The 13,976-nt window shown below is 39.6% G+C and overlaps 2 protein-coding genes across 2 annotated transcripts in view; one reads left to right on the top strand and one right to left on the bottom strand.

The window, feature by feature from the left end:
- The window catches only part of LOC131884545 (cyclin-dependent kinase 2-like), a 17,080-nt gene extending 4,047 nt beyond the window's left edge, over positions 1–13,033 (top strand). The window contains exons 2-5 of the mRNA XM_059232370.1: positions 11,688–11,916; positions 12,102–12,374; positions 12,612–12,818; positions 12,929–13,033. Of these exons, the coding sequence (XP_059088353.1) occupies positions 11,688–11,916; positions 12,102–12,374; positions 12,612–12,818; positions 12,929–13,006 (787 nt within the window). The 3' untranslated portion in view covers positions 13,007–13,033. The remainder of the gene's footprint in view (positions 1–11,687; positions 11,917–12,101; positions 12,375–12,611; positions 12,819–12,928) is intronic.
- The window catches only part of LOC131884528 (xylulose kinase-like), a 10,707-nt gene continuing 9,755 nt past the window's right edge, over positions 13,025–13,976 (bottom strand). Inside the window, exons 8-9 of the mRNA XM_059232347.1 lie at positions 13,305–13,829; positions 13,025–13,230 (exon numbers count right to left, since the gene is read on the bottom strand). Of these exons, the coding sequence (XP_059088330.1) occupies positions 13,156–13,230; positions 13,305–13,829 (600 nt within the window). The 3' untranslated portion in view covers positions 13,025–13,155. The remainder of the gene's footprint in view (positions 13,231–13,304; positions 13,830–13,976) is intronic.

The raw sequence follows: 13,976 nt of genomic DNA, 5'->3' as shown, positions 1-13,976 counted from the left end.
AACACAAATTGGCATTTTTCTACCTCAAGAAGTCATAGGGAACAACTTTAATTTTATTGTTTTATGGAATTCTAGTCCACATGAAAAATTTACATACCTAAAAACATTATAAAACCTAAGATTTTCAAAAACCTACTCAATCTAAATTAGAAGCACACTTAGTTAGCTCTTGAATGTAATTTACAATATCATCTATTTCACCGCTACTTAGTTACATCGGATTTAGTGGTCCAAATTTCATCGTTTTTAGCCCCAAAATGCCCCGGTTTTATGTTAATTTAATTTCCAAAAGATATAATATCGATTTTCACTTTCGCAAAAAATGAAAGATTACTTTTCCATTTCTTGCATAATTTCAAATTAAGTTAAAACCTTGTACAACCATATCTAAAACCCTCAAATAGCAGATTTTTGAAAATTCATTTTTAAAAGCGTCCAATGTACATTTAGTTGAGTGGTCACTGAAAATTTCACAAATATCAATGAAGCCTTAAAGAAGCTAATTTCAATCAGTTTCAACAAAGTCTTTAAGAAACGACAAAATCTATAACATTGTCTGTTGTATTTACCGTCTTCAGAATTCAAGTGACTGCATAACTAAGTGTACATAGATGATTGTAAAACACATTTTCAAAGATTACACTTTTTGTGTGTTTTAAGTGACATTATATAGCATTTTTAGCTATTGTGAGACTATGTAAGAAGAGGAAAAATATTCTTTTGTGTTTTTGATGTTGAAAATCGATATTAATTCTTTCGGAAATTGAATTAACATATAACCGGGGCATTTTGGGGCTAAGAACGATGAAATTTGGGCCACTAAATTCCATGTAACTAAGAAGCGGTGAAACAAATGATATCATAGTTTATATTCAAGAGCTAACTAAATGTGCTCCCAACTTACATTGAGGAGGTTTTTGAAAATTTTAGTTTTTATAATGTTTTTAGGTATGTAAGTTTTTTGTGTGGGCTAGAATTTCATAAACCAATAAAATCAAAATTGTTCCCCATGATTTTCTGAGGGAGAAAAATGCCAAGATGTGCTTGGGAATTTCCATCAAAACTTTAAAGGGTATTTTTACCACTGTGATTAGGTTACGTTCGAAAAGACAGCACCGCCAACTAATCGGTGGAAAATAACGTTTACCTGCAAAACAGCTGACTCTACGCAATATTTCTCCTGATTTCCTCCATGCCTGAAGATAAGAATTTTCACAAATGCAAAGGCTCCATGTTAGTTGAGTTTATCGTGCAATTGCCTGAAAAAGTGAACTAGCAAAGTAACAACGAAATGCTGAAAATGTAAGAAGCAAGTGGTTTTATCAATGAGATACCCCCGCATGGTTTCGTGAACGCAAAATTTGAAATGCGACAATGCTAAAATTTACCCAGTCGTATTTCGAAATGTGCATTCACGAAACTATCTGATACTCTCTGTAGGTGCTACTGGATACAAATCGCATCTCAAAATATGCCGTCATGAAACCATGCTGGGCTACCACATTCACGAACCATTCAACACAGAATTGTTTTTAATAATGCGGTTTTAAATCACTAAATGGAGTGCGAGCTTACTGGCATAATAATTGTAAAAATCCAATGAGGCAAGAATCCTTTCAATAAAGATTATAATAATAGTGCGGTATGAAAGGGATCAAGTAGATTGGAATGAATATTACCCATCTTTTTATTTAGATGGTTTTTTCCAAAGCATTGCAATGTGGTATAGTCTAAGCTAAGTTGCAAACCTTGTGACCTGCAAAGTGTCCTGATGGCCCATTGATAGTTATATACGTACGTCATTCTAAAATTGACATGAGGAGCAAAACCACCTCAAAAGTATGCATTACTTTTATTTTAGTTTACAAAGGACCAGTGATTGGCATCAGTGATTTAAAAGTTGACTATGAAAATTGTTAAATCATTTATTTATTAATCCTTAAGTTATTACTTTTGACCTAAATATATGCTTCTTTGAAACATCTAGCTAGATTTATTAGCTAGAAATGAAGAAATATGTGTTTTTTGATGGTTTTATGTAATATGAAATACAAAGTAAAAATTTTGCATCTTTAGGAGGAAAATAGATAATATTTAGTGCCATTTGAGAAGATTGAAAATGATAGGACCAAGAACCATATTCCTATCACCTTGAGCCAAAATGCAAAGGAGCATCAAAAGGGTGCATATTTTCGTTTTTTGTTTCTTTTTAAGCACTCCATTCTACTGAATAATTTTAACAAGGCCTGTCCTGGTGGCCAAAACTCAAAAGGGTAAAGAACACTATGCCACTAAAGCAACAATCTTAATTACTTTGAACTATGCCACCTAGCGTCATAGTAACTTGTGAATGATTTTACTGTACAGCATGGCAACCAATTGATGCTTCAGTTAAACTTTCATTACTCCTGAGCTAACAAGTCACCCAAATGATATGTTGGACATTTACAGAAACAATTTAATCATGAATGCTTATATAATCTGATCTAATGTAATCTAGAAAGATTGTACACAACAACAAGCAAGGTAATCAAGCCCTCTTGGAATAAAGTAGTCTAGATCAATAAAAGTATTGAAATATGCAATACTGAATATCGCTTAGCTATTGATTTTCGGTGAAAGCATCGTTTACCTAGTATTGCATTGAAGCTAGCAGTGTATTAAACATTATTTCAAACACTAAATATGTAAAATTTTGAAACAGCGATTGACAAATATCAAAAGTAATCTTATTTATGCGTTCACTCGAATTCTAAGGACAATATGAGAGAGCTAGCTTTGAAAGGCTTGAAAGGTTGGGACTGTACAGTATTCAGAGAAGGTATGAAAGGTATCTGATACTGTACGTTTTCAAAAGCATTCATGAGCTTTGTCCCAACCCAGGATTCAGAGTCAATTGCAGTGGCCGTAGAGGCTTAACGTGCGTTTTGCAAGCACCTTCAAGTCCCATGAGAATCCAGGCTTGTAAGAACAATGAAGTCCAACTCTCTTCTTTCTCGGGCTTCTTCATTGTTCAATTTGCTGCCCTCAAATATTCGTAGGGAGTATGAAGGTGCTGATCCAGAAGCATCCTTTAAGTCAAACTGAGACAATTTTTTTGATGAAAATACCTGATCAACCCTATATGCAAGGGCTAGCTAGGTCCGCGAACCCTAATTCGTTGGTGGATCAAATATTATGTGAATGTAAAATCAAGCAAGATGAAAACCTTTTTCCGTCTTGAACTGTTGGGGATCCCATTCCCGTAGCGTTAGGAAATCCGGAAAAAACCGTTTCAGATTTGGCTTTTTTCAAAAAACCTTATTGAAACTGAGTGTAAATGCAACTTTTGAGCCCTCGTACATTTCCTCGAAATTTGCATTGATTGTTTAATTTGGATTATTTTCAATATTTGCGATTTTTTTTCTTTCTTTCAAGAAATGCATATTTCGAGGATTTGAAGGGATTGTTTATAAATTTTTGAGCTATTTTGATACCCTTTGGTTATTGATGTTCCCAAAAAGAGAACATAAATTTAAAGACTAATCAAGTTACTTTAATCATTGTCAGAAACTTATTTAAAAAAAACCTGTTTGAATTTTACAGAGGAAATTTTTGAAGAGTAACTGAATCAAGTATCACTCCACAATGAATTAAAGTTGTTCTTTCCAAGATGGGAAACGTTGGGACATGGTAGTCACAAAATTAACCGCAGTCACGTTTGACGTAAGTATTCCTCACAGAAAAACACATGAAGTTCTTCTGAACAATGTTCAAATGTAGTAAAAGGTTTCTTGGACACTGCGGGTTAAACAACAACAGCAAAAAGTTAAATTGCCTTCAAGAGTGAACTTGAAATAAGTTTATGTCAAGGGAGAAAATTTGCGACAACTATTGTGATGTTTTAGCAATATCAAACAAATCCTGCAAAGAACAAGTTCAACGAATATGATTGACCTTAAGAGAACGTGGATTGACACATCTTTCAATCTATTTTGGATGCATTTTTCAGTTTGTTCACATGTGCGTGGCGAAGCTATGAAATAATGCATCATATACCAATCACATGCACCCGTGAAACTGGCTGTTTTGACAATGTGCACGCTTCAAAATATTCTGCAATGTTTGTGTTGGAATGGCAATTGGTAGTTGGCAACCCTGTTGTTGAGCTTTCAAGTTCAATAAGAGAGTTACGTCCCTAGTGTTGACTCCCATCTGGTACAGTTCCATCATAGATGGAGGCAAGCTGGCGTTCTTGCAGTGGCTTTACAGATTTTATTGATCGGTGTGGTCGATTCTTTGGGCGGGCAAGCTCAATTTGGTCTGTCCGGACTGGCACCATTGCCAGGGATCTGGTGCTGGTTGAAGAGAGTCTTTATTTATAGACGACGCTTGGCGGGGCTTGGCTCCAACGCGCTGCCACTCACTCACGCACTCACTCACTCACTCACTCGCTTTACTCCATCTGCCGTCATTGTCAAGTTTCGCCATCATGGGACGCACTGCTCGTGCTCCTTAATGTGCTTCTATTGCGTCGTTCCCCTCCATGTTCAGACCGTCGAGACTGACTGAGGAGCGTGCGCGTTCGCTTTTGTTGAATCGGTCTTTCTTCGACCGGATTGGTTCAGTTTTTGCAGGGATGTGGCTGGCTGCTCTGGGTTGAGGCCGAACGGCTTGAAAGATCCAAGCCCGGGCGGGCCTTCACGGGTTTTTGTTGGCCAGAATGGGGCAGGCTGCTTGGCGAAGGCTTGATTCCCTTGCCCCAGCGGGCCAGAGCGTTGGCTCGCCCAGTTTTCTAGCCCTCTCCTCCCCCTTCTTCCTTCTCCTCCTTCAAATCAAGCTTGTTCTTTCCTCTCCAAACAAGCCTTGTTCCATCCAGTAGTGTGTGTGGAGTGATGGCGTCGTTGCAATGGCGTTATTGGTGATATAGCATCCAAACAAAGATTGGATTCGAATTCAACTCGTCTTGGATCACTTTGCTTGAGACAATTCGAGTCACCCATAGACTTGTGGTTGGTGGTGTGAAGTTGTAAGGGAATTGAAGAGCTTCTTGAGACGTAGAGTGCTTCCAAGTTTCCCTTTGTGGCGGGCCGTTGCCCATTTAAGGCACAGAAGTGCGTCATTTCAACGTAGAAGGAAGGCATCACTCTTTGTCCAGAAGGATATGGTGCTCCCGGTTTCCACAACTCAATCAACCTTCGCAACTCTGATCACGCACGATTAGGACTGAAGCCATTACATTAAGAAGTATTTTCTCACTGAAAGAGCCTAGTGACTTTACTGTGGAATGCGAATTCTTGATTGTATATCACAGTGAGAGTTACCTAGGCCTTTACATTGAAGATCTCGTCATCCATGCAGATACCTTTTGCCATTATTTTTTGGCTTCATGAAGCCGCTTTATATTTGCATTCTAGATGATAGACCCAGGTGCTCTGGCTGGGATGTGCAATTAAAAAGCCATATCACAGTACGAGTTACCTACGTCTGTTAGAAAGCCCTCCAATAGTTATAATGATGATAAAACTAATGATAATACTAATGATAATATATCATAATATTATGTTTACACGTGTGCATGTTTGAGGAATTGCCCATGCGTCACGGAATTAAATTGTTGTTTTTGGACATGTACGTATTCTCTTTCTCTCTCATTCTCTCCTAACTTGGGACTGGGACGCCCTCTTTTGAAAGTAGGGTTCCCCACTATAAGGTCAAATGAAGCTTTCTCATATATATGTGGATAGGTTGGGCTGGGGAAGGAGGAGCTATTCAGTCTTTTTCTGTAGAAAGCCGTCGTTAGGAACGAGTCACGAGGACAAAAACATCGAAAGAAGAGAAACGTGAAAGAAAGGGAGAAGTTGGGTCCGGAAAATCTACAGCCACCACGTACAAGTTGCCTTTTTAAGTCACTCTTTGTTGGGACGATTGCGAAGCGCGCCAAAATCGAACAAAACGTCAGCATCCTAGGGTGCTGGACGTAGGACATGAGACTCTACATCCCTCGGAAATGGCCGGGCTGGCCACCAGGAATGGGGCTAAGCATGGCGCTCCATGACACACTCGGCCAATGGACAGGGTTCCCCGTGTCGTGGTCCTCGGTGTTTCAACCCCGCGTCTGAGTTGCCTCTTGAACTGGTTTTGATTAAGTATCGAAATATGAAGTGGCATATTTAAATTAATTAAATGAAAATACGTCAAATGTCAAGCTCCTGTGCTCGAATATAATTTCGAGCGAAAATTTCGGTCTGGAAATGAAATCGTTCCCCAAAACGATTGTTTTGGAGCCATATAATCATCCAAAAATATCATTTTAGAGTAGGAAGTATTGTTTTTTCTCTGAACCATAATATCGTAAGCTCCAAGACGGGCTTGTTCAATCGTAAGAGGCATTTAGAAAGACTAAATGAAATCACTATTGCATGGTTTTGAATTGATGACAAAATTTCAAGAAAGCCAATTATTTTTCCCTAATCTTTTAAGCTGAACTAGTTGTTTGGTCAGATTGGCTGCTTGAGATATCGGATTGATAAAGTAGTTTTCTTGATAAAACTTGGAATGAAATTCAGCATTTCAAAATATTCCTTGTTTTTTCGTACAGAAAAGCACAAACATGTAGAAGGGAATCCAATGCATTTACCCGCAAAGGCAAAAATACCCGATTATGCATTTTGGGTTGGTTTAAAGGAAAAATCGGTTTCCACAAGACTAGTATCAAAATTGTTTTGATAACCGAAGTTCTTAAAACGAGGTTCCACTGTGTTGACAATGAAAATTTGAGTTTGGGCTTCTCAAATCTATATGCTTATCTTCAAGCTGGTCACCTTGGGGGGGCCATTTCTCTACTTTCTTCAGGGCGACCAAACCTGGGGAAAAATGCAATAATCTTAATTTCGGCCCCTTTTTGTGTGTGAGGTTTTTTTTAATTCGTGCTATTTTTATACAGAAAAAGCTACAATTTACGCAAAATAAGTCATCCATCGGGAATCTGAACTCAATCCATGTCACGAAACGAAGGCAATTTGATTTAAGGCAAACTTCTAGTCGCTTTGTTTTTTTGCATGCCTCTTTTACACCGAACACTTTGTTGCTTGCCCTTGGGAAGTATAATGAACTCTTGATTATATTTGCTTCTTTGCCACGAAAGTGTGTATCATGACAGCATTCACAGATAATTTGGCTTGTGGGATGTCAAGGAAGTTATCAAGACATTTTCTGTGGCACGCAAGCCCTTCCTATGGAAAAAAAGGATCTCATTCTAGGATGTTCCCGAGTTAGCCATATGGTCTGTAAAGGCGCTACTAGACAAACAAAAATATACGGAACCAGCTACAGACATATTGCTTAGTCTTTGAGAAATCCGAACACCAAATCATACCATCCTTACCTTTAGGAGGTTTTTACAAGCCATATCTATTTTTATTTTTTATCTATTATATTTTTGTTGATTTGTCGCCTTATATAATCAGTCAGCTCTTAATTATTTTTTCAAATATTTGTGATTTAGTTTTTGTTTGTTAAGGAATCAGATGCCAGGGCATCCGATTATGGTTATCCCAATGAATAGATATTGCCGGTCCGTTATCACAGCTCTCATTAGTTCTTACCTCACCTTAGGGAATGACCGCAGATTCGCCCAGTTAAACTCTTAAAGCAGCAACTCCAAATTTGAAATTCGAAATTCAAATGCCACACAGAAGCTTGAACTCGGCTTGCCAAAGATTAAACTAAGGGTAGCGTAATGGAAAGTGGACACAATGCTAAATGCTGATCCATACTGTGCAATCTACGTTACAATTTCCACTTCATTTATTTCTGTGATTTTTGGATTTGTATTAACAGGTCTAGTGTCTAACAGGAAATGCCCTGTTCTTTCTATTTTGTTATTTCGCCTCCACAGAGTTTTCTTAAATAATGGTTTTCCTTAGGGTTTGTTTACATTTTAAGACGCCGCTTTGTTTTATTTCAATACTTAGCACTGACATGTTCTTGGATGCTTTCTCATCAGTGCTGATTAGACAGAGGAGCCCAAGCATTTGTAATCAGTGCTTCTATGAAAATTGCTATAACCAAAACATTTACGAGCCAATATTAAACCAGAATACTCATGCTGAATTCCAAAATCATGGTTACGATTAAGTGACTATGCCAAATTGTTTTCTGTATTTACAATTCGAAGTGGCATCTTGGGGACCAATTGGTCCGCCAAATATTATTAGGGACATCTGAGACCTTATTCCCGTCCTCTAAACAATAAGCAAATGCGAAAAGTTGCTTGATATTTACAATGGCTCCTAATTAAGAAACATCTGGTACATCTATTAACAAAAATCACTTTCATCTTGTTGTAAAAAGAATGCCTTGTAATCATATTGTGCTTCTTTTTGATTGAGCCACATACTCAGTTTTGGCATCCGACAACGTACTGGGATTAAGAAGCCTTTCGTAAATAGTAGTGCTTTATTGAAAGTTAAGGTATGACCGTGGTAGCTGAGTGGTCTAATGTACCCTATAGAGGCACGGCATGGCGCCCCAGAGGGCCTGAGTTCGAATCCCGCCTTCGGAGAATACCTAAGCGTATCGGGTTGCGCCGAGTAGTTAAGAAATTTCCGTGTTGGTTATTATCATTATCTTGCTAGTACATAAAATGTGCCTTTTAACGCAAGTAATGAGTCAACTAGATGGCCTATCAGTGAGCATGGTAAAAGGAAGAAATGGTTTATGCAGCCAGTGCGTTCTGTCCGCTAAGACATGTTCTCTTGGTTGTACCAATGAGGGTGCGTCCTACCGACCCTACCGATCCTACCCATCGGTTCTGACGTAGTCGAAAACGCTCTCGCATTTCACTCTGGGGATCCTTCTCACATGCGTGTGTGTAACAAACCACTGTCCTCCCTGGTACTATGAACGTCATTCGCCTGTTCCTCCACGACGAGCTCCTCTTCCTTGTCCGTCTTCTTTTGGACGAGCATGGAGGTGGCACATACACAAGAAAAAAATAGAAATTCTTCCCTGACGGCTAGGTCTCTTCATATTTCTGCGCAAAGCAAGAGAGAGTGAGAGACCGAGAGAGAGAGAGAGAGAAAGATGGTTGTGGCCTGTTGGTTGATGAGGACTGCCTGATCATAAGCGCCTACCACTACCGCTCCGTTTCCAAATGAAACGGTGGACGTTACTAGGCGGACGGCTCCACCTTCAACCATGCAAGAAAATTGGGCCGCAGACGACACACTCTGCACAAGTTGGTTGGTCTTCAGTCTTTACCCTACTCTTGCTCTATGTGTCTGTACGTGTATGCGTGACAGAAAGAGAGAACGAAAGAGAGAGAGAGAGAGAGAAAAAGCGACTCCTCCGAGGGGCTGAGAGAAAGAAAACGGTGGTTCTTTGTTGTTTGTAGCAGCTAGGAGAGTGAATTGGAGGTTGATTAGAGTTGCAGTCAGTATTCTCACGAACGAAGGGTTGGCTTGAGTTTCCATTTCCTTCATTCAGGAAGCATCTGACTTGACAGGGTGGTGTTGAAGATTCTGAAATATTGGATCGACCTTTGAGCTTGGTTTAGCAACAGGGACAAAGTGCTGCGAAAGCTCCCAAACAAGATAACCATCTTTTGCTGACTTGTTAGCTCCAGAGTCAGATACGCTTTCTGGCTACATTGACGTCAATGGTTCGTTGCATGATTCACAATCAGTCAACGACCAATCCGTGGAGGATACTTTTGCATTGTATGAGTAATTCATCGTTACTCCAAGTGTGTTTCAAAGGGAGTCTCTTTTAGAAACAAAGAAGTGAACAACTAACTGAATATTCGAACTTGGATTTTCAAAAGTGAAAGCGGTGTTGCTGGACCCTCCATGGCAAACTACTAAGTTCATGCGTACACCAGTGCAGTTAGTTCATCCACGATCAGTTTTCCAATTTTACGATTCTTCACACTTGATGAAAATTTTCCAGGGGTAGTTTTGCGGTCATGCAGCAAACCAATTCTCGGGTTTTAAACATATTTTGCCCTCAAGATCAAAATCGTACCATTTTCAATTAACTTGAAAATTGAAATATTGCTAACAATATAGGCCAACAGTAGCTCAAAGTCATAGAAGACCTCTTTCACTTGCTTTGTAAGGTAACCTGGGAGCTATTAGGGCACCAAATTAGTATGCATTAAGTCCTTTCATGTAAACATTCAAATTGCTTTTGGTATGCAATTACCCCAAATTGAAGAACTGATCAAATGGATAGTGAGTGAGCTCTCCTAAATACAGATGATCGCGATGACACTCAACAAACTCGCCAACTATGCTTTTTATCTGTGACGAGCCCATAGATGTGCCAATAATATTTTCAAGAAGATCACTTAAAGGTTGTTGTCAATGCTGTGCTCGCGTGGTGGATACAAGAAATCTGAGTCACAGCACTCAATGTAGCACCACGTGATTCAGCTTTGTCTTCGACCATGCCCATCACAATGCTCTATTGTTTATTGTGTTGTTTTGAGATATCAATATCCCTTTGTCGATTATCAAATTTATCCTTCACATTGATCATCGATCTATTATTGTCCATTTCATGCTACTAAAGTCTAAACAGCAAGAACTAATACATACGTACATATATCGACTTTTATTCACAATATCCCCTTTGAGCTTCGATCATAACCTGACTTATCTTTTAAGCTAAAAAATACTGTTCTTTTTTAAGATGAACCTTGATGAGTCAAGCCTCAAGCTCGAGTGACTTTTAAATCAAAACTTTAAGGAGACACTGTACTTTTCGGTTTCTCTTGAAACGCCCTGTAGACTTGAAAATTAGGGAGCAGATAGCGTAAGGACCACGTGTTGCCATCACGAACCTTGACCGAAGATTGAACGTCATTTTATACATAGAATCAAGATTCTGTGCTTAAATCTCGCCCCTACCTCAAGTTCCCAACTATGGGCCTGTTTCAACGGTTGAAAGAGAGATATACTAGTTATGTTCTACATATTGATTAGAAAATTTGTCTGATATGCCATCCAAAAACCCATTGGTTAGCTTTATTACTCTCGCCTTGGGGAGCCTTTTTCTGTTTCTCATTTGACACTCAATTAACGACACTAATAGTGTAAATGATAATGACAAGTTTATAACACAATGTTTCTTAGAAAATACGTTCAAAAACTTGAAGTGAATTTGTTTTTCAATGTAGTTTCGGTGAAAGCAGTTTCGGAAGTTTGTTTTAAATGCTTGGGAAATTATATTAACTAAAATTAAATTGCGACTTATTGAGTACTTGTTGTTAGCAACTCCAACTCAGGTTTGATATCAACTATTCAGTGAAAGCCATTTGGGTAGTTCGTACTTTTAGACCTTTGAGTATTCAAATTTGATACAGGCCTTGCTTTTCTCCAGTCTATGAGAGTAAACACTCCGAAGAGAAAGAAAGCAATGAGTGGGATATGAGAGATCTTGCAGGTGTCTGATGGTGCTATGGCCCATAATAATACAGTGAATGGGGGTTCTATGTTAAATAGGTGGGGAGCATTGTGCAGGAAGGTGGCATAATCAAAGAAATGAGGACCATTTGATGCATGTCTATGAATGTATATTACCTCTAGATATGGTTGAATGGCTAGTCATAATTTTGTTTGTTCTTGTGCCTTTTTTTCTTACCAAGGCCTCTTCAGGACGATTGGAACGTGAATAATGCAAGACTCCTGCAATCATTTTTTCAGGGAATCGGAGGGTGTTCCAAGCACGGCCATTCGAGAAATCACGCTCCTAAAGGAGTTAGAGCATCCCAATGTGGTCCAATTATTGGATGTCGTTCATGCTGATGACAAGTTGTACATGGTGTTCGAGTATCTCACCATGGACTTGAAAAAACATATGGACGAGTCTGAAAACATCCCGCGTGCACCTTCCGAAGCTGGATGTCCTGGTCTACCTCCATCTTTAGTGAAAGTAGGTGTTACTTTTTAATTTGCTTTGCTAGTAGGAATTTTGAGTGTCGTTCTAACCAGTCCGCGTTTAGTTCTGGAAGTATTTTTGTGCGTTTTAAAGTTCTTGGATTATAATTCAAGTATAAATGAGTATTTATTTATTGCTTCAAATTTTCGAGATGGCATATGAGTTTCTTTGTTTTACAGAATTACATGCATCAGCTATTAGATGGTATAGCCTACTGTCATAATCACCAAGTTCTCCATCGTGATCTGAAGCCTCAAAACCTTCTCATTGACAACAGTGGAACAATCAAACTGGCGGATTTCGGATTGGCTAGGGCATTCAGTGTCCCAGTCAGAACGTACACACATGAAGTGGTGACTCTTTGGTATCGATCGCCAGAGATTCTCCTTGGTGAAAAATCCTATTCTACTGCCGTAGATGTCTGGAGTCTTGGTTGCATCTTTGCAGAAATGGTAATTATCTTTGGTAACGAACTTTTCTCTGGGAGATTACTAGAAGTGTGGAAGACTTAGGAAACGCCGGACATTTTAAAGTGAAATGTCTGTTTGTCTACCGTTTGAGTGGCTATTGCTTTAAAGATGTGTGTATGACTCTTAATAAAATCTTTTGATATGAATAACTTGGACAGAAGTTGATTGACCCCTTGGGGACAATTCCAATTGCGTGACTTTCCATTGTCATGATTCCAGCTCAATAAACGTGCTTTGTTCCCTGGAGATAGCGAGATTGACCAGCTCTTCCGGATTTTCCGCACTCTGGGGACTCCTGACGAGACCTCGTGGCCTGGTGTTACCAAACTACCGGACTATAAGCCATGTTTTCCCAAGTGGGACTCTCAACCTTGGGATCAGATTTTGATTCCGGGTATTGAGCCTAATGCGATTGAGCTCTTTCAGGTTAGTTTCTTTTGAAATATTTACCGTACCATAACGGCAGCCTTAGCTTTTAATGCTTATATTACTAAAAAGTCGATGAGTTTTTTCTATATATTTTTGTCTTGTTTCAGAGATTAACGACGTACGACCCGAGGAAGAGAATGTCCGCTAAGGAAGCACTATTCTTGCCTTATTTTTCCAATAATTAAATAAACTTGAAGCATCCATCACTTTTATCATTGCATTTTCACTTAAAAATATAACCAATCGTTCTATTCCGTAAGGGTATGGCTGAAAGCCAAGCCTTTTGTGAAAAGAAAACATATCCTGCTGATTTCATATCCAGGTCATTTTCCTTTTACGCGACCTTGGATCCCATTCCAATAATTCTTTGTTCCAAGTTTCTGAACCGCTCTAGAAGAGGTTTGTAAATCTGAAATTAGAAAATTAAGTTAAGATCTTCGTGTTGCTTGGAATCCATTTGTGTGTGATCATTCTCATTCTCACCGATGCTGCATCTTTATGCGGTGAGCAGGCCAGTATATATTTGACAGCGGGACTCGAAACCTCTGTGAAAGAGAGCCCTGATCCACAGAGCTCTCCTCCTTTATCTCCTTGGGTCATTTCCGACCAATTCGAGGTAGCGGAGGTGCGAGTTTCCCCATCGTTCCCCTTCGTTCTGACTTGATCTTCATTGTTGCCTTCTCCTATTTCATCTCCTTCGCATCGGAACTTCCTTTGATTCTCGGCCCTGTCCTGTTCCTCCTGTTCAGCTTCATGGGTGCCGCCGCCCACTCGTTGCTGGTCCTGGATGGTGGCTGGTGAAGCTTTCCCGTCCTTGTCTTGGGAGCTGCTGTCTTGGAGCACCTTCTTGGGGCCAGGATCCTCTTGAGGCTGGTCATCAAGTGGAGCTGAATGTGGTACTGTTGTCAGTGAGGTTGTGGCCCTCTTGCCACCTTGAAGAGTTTTCACGAAATAACGAGCTCGCAGTGCTCCACCCAAGGCTGCTGAATTGGCCCCTACTCTGGGTTCCTGCAATGACGTGAGAAGGAACCATGGACAGTCCACCATTTTGCTACATACTTGCAGCGGCACAATACTTTAGAAAAGGACGCTGTGGTCTTTATGGGAAGACAAGGAAAGAGATGGAAAGGGGAACAAGGGGACCGGGGAAGACCA

Source organism: Tigriopus californicus, chromosome 1 (assembly GCF_007210705.1).
Source record: "Tigriopus californicus strain San Diego chromosome 1, Tcal_SD_v2.1, whole genome shotgun sequence".
Taxonomy (NCBI): domain Eukaryota; kingdom Metazoa; phylum Arthropoda; class Copepoda; order Harpacticoida; family Harpacticidae; genus Tigriopus; species Tigriopus californicus.
The sequence above is the reverse complement of the archived record's forward strand: the minus strand, read 5'-3'. Positions and strand labels throughout refer to the sequence as shown.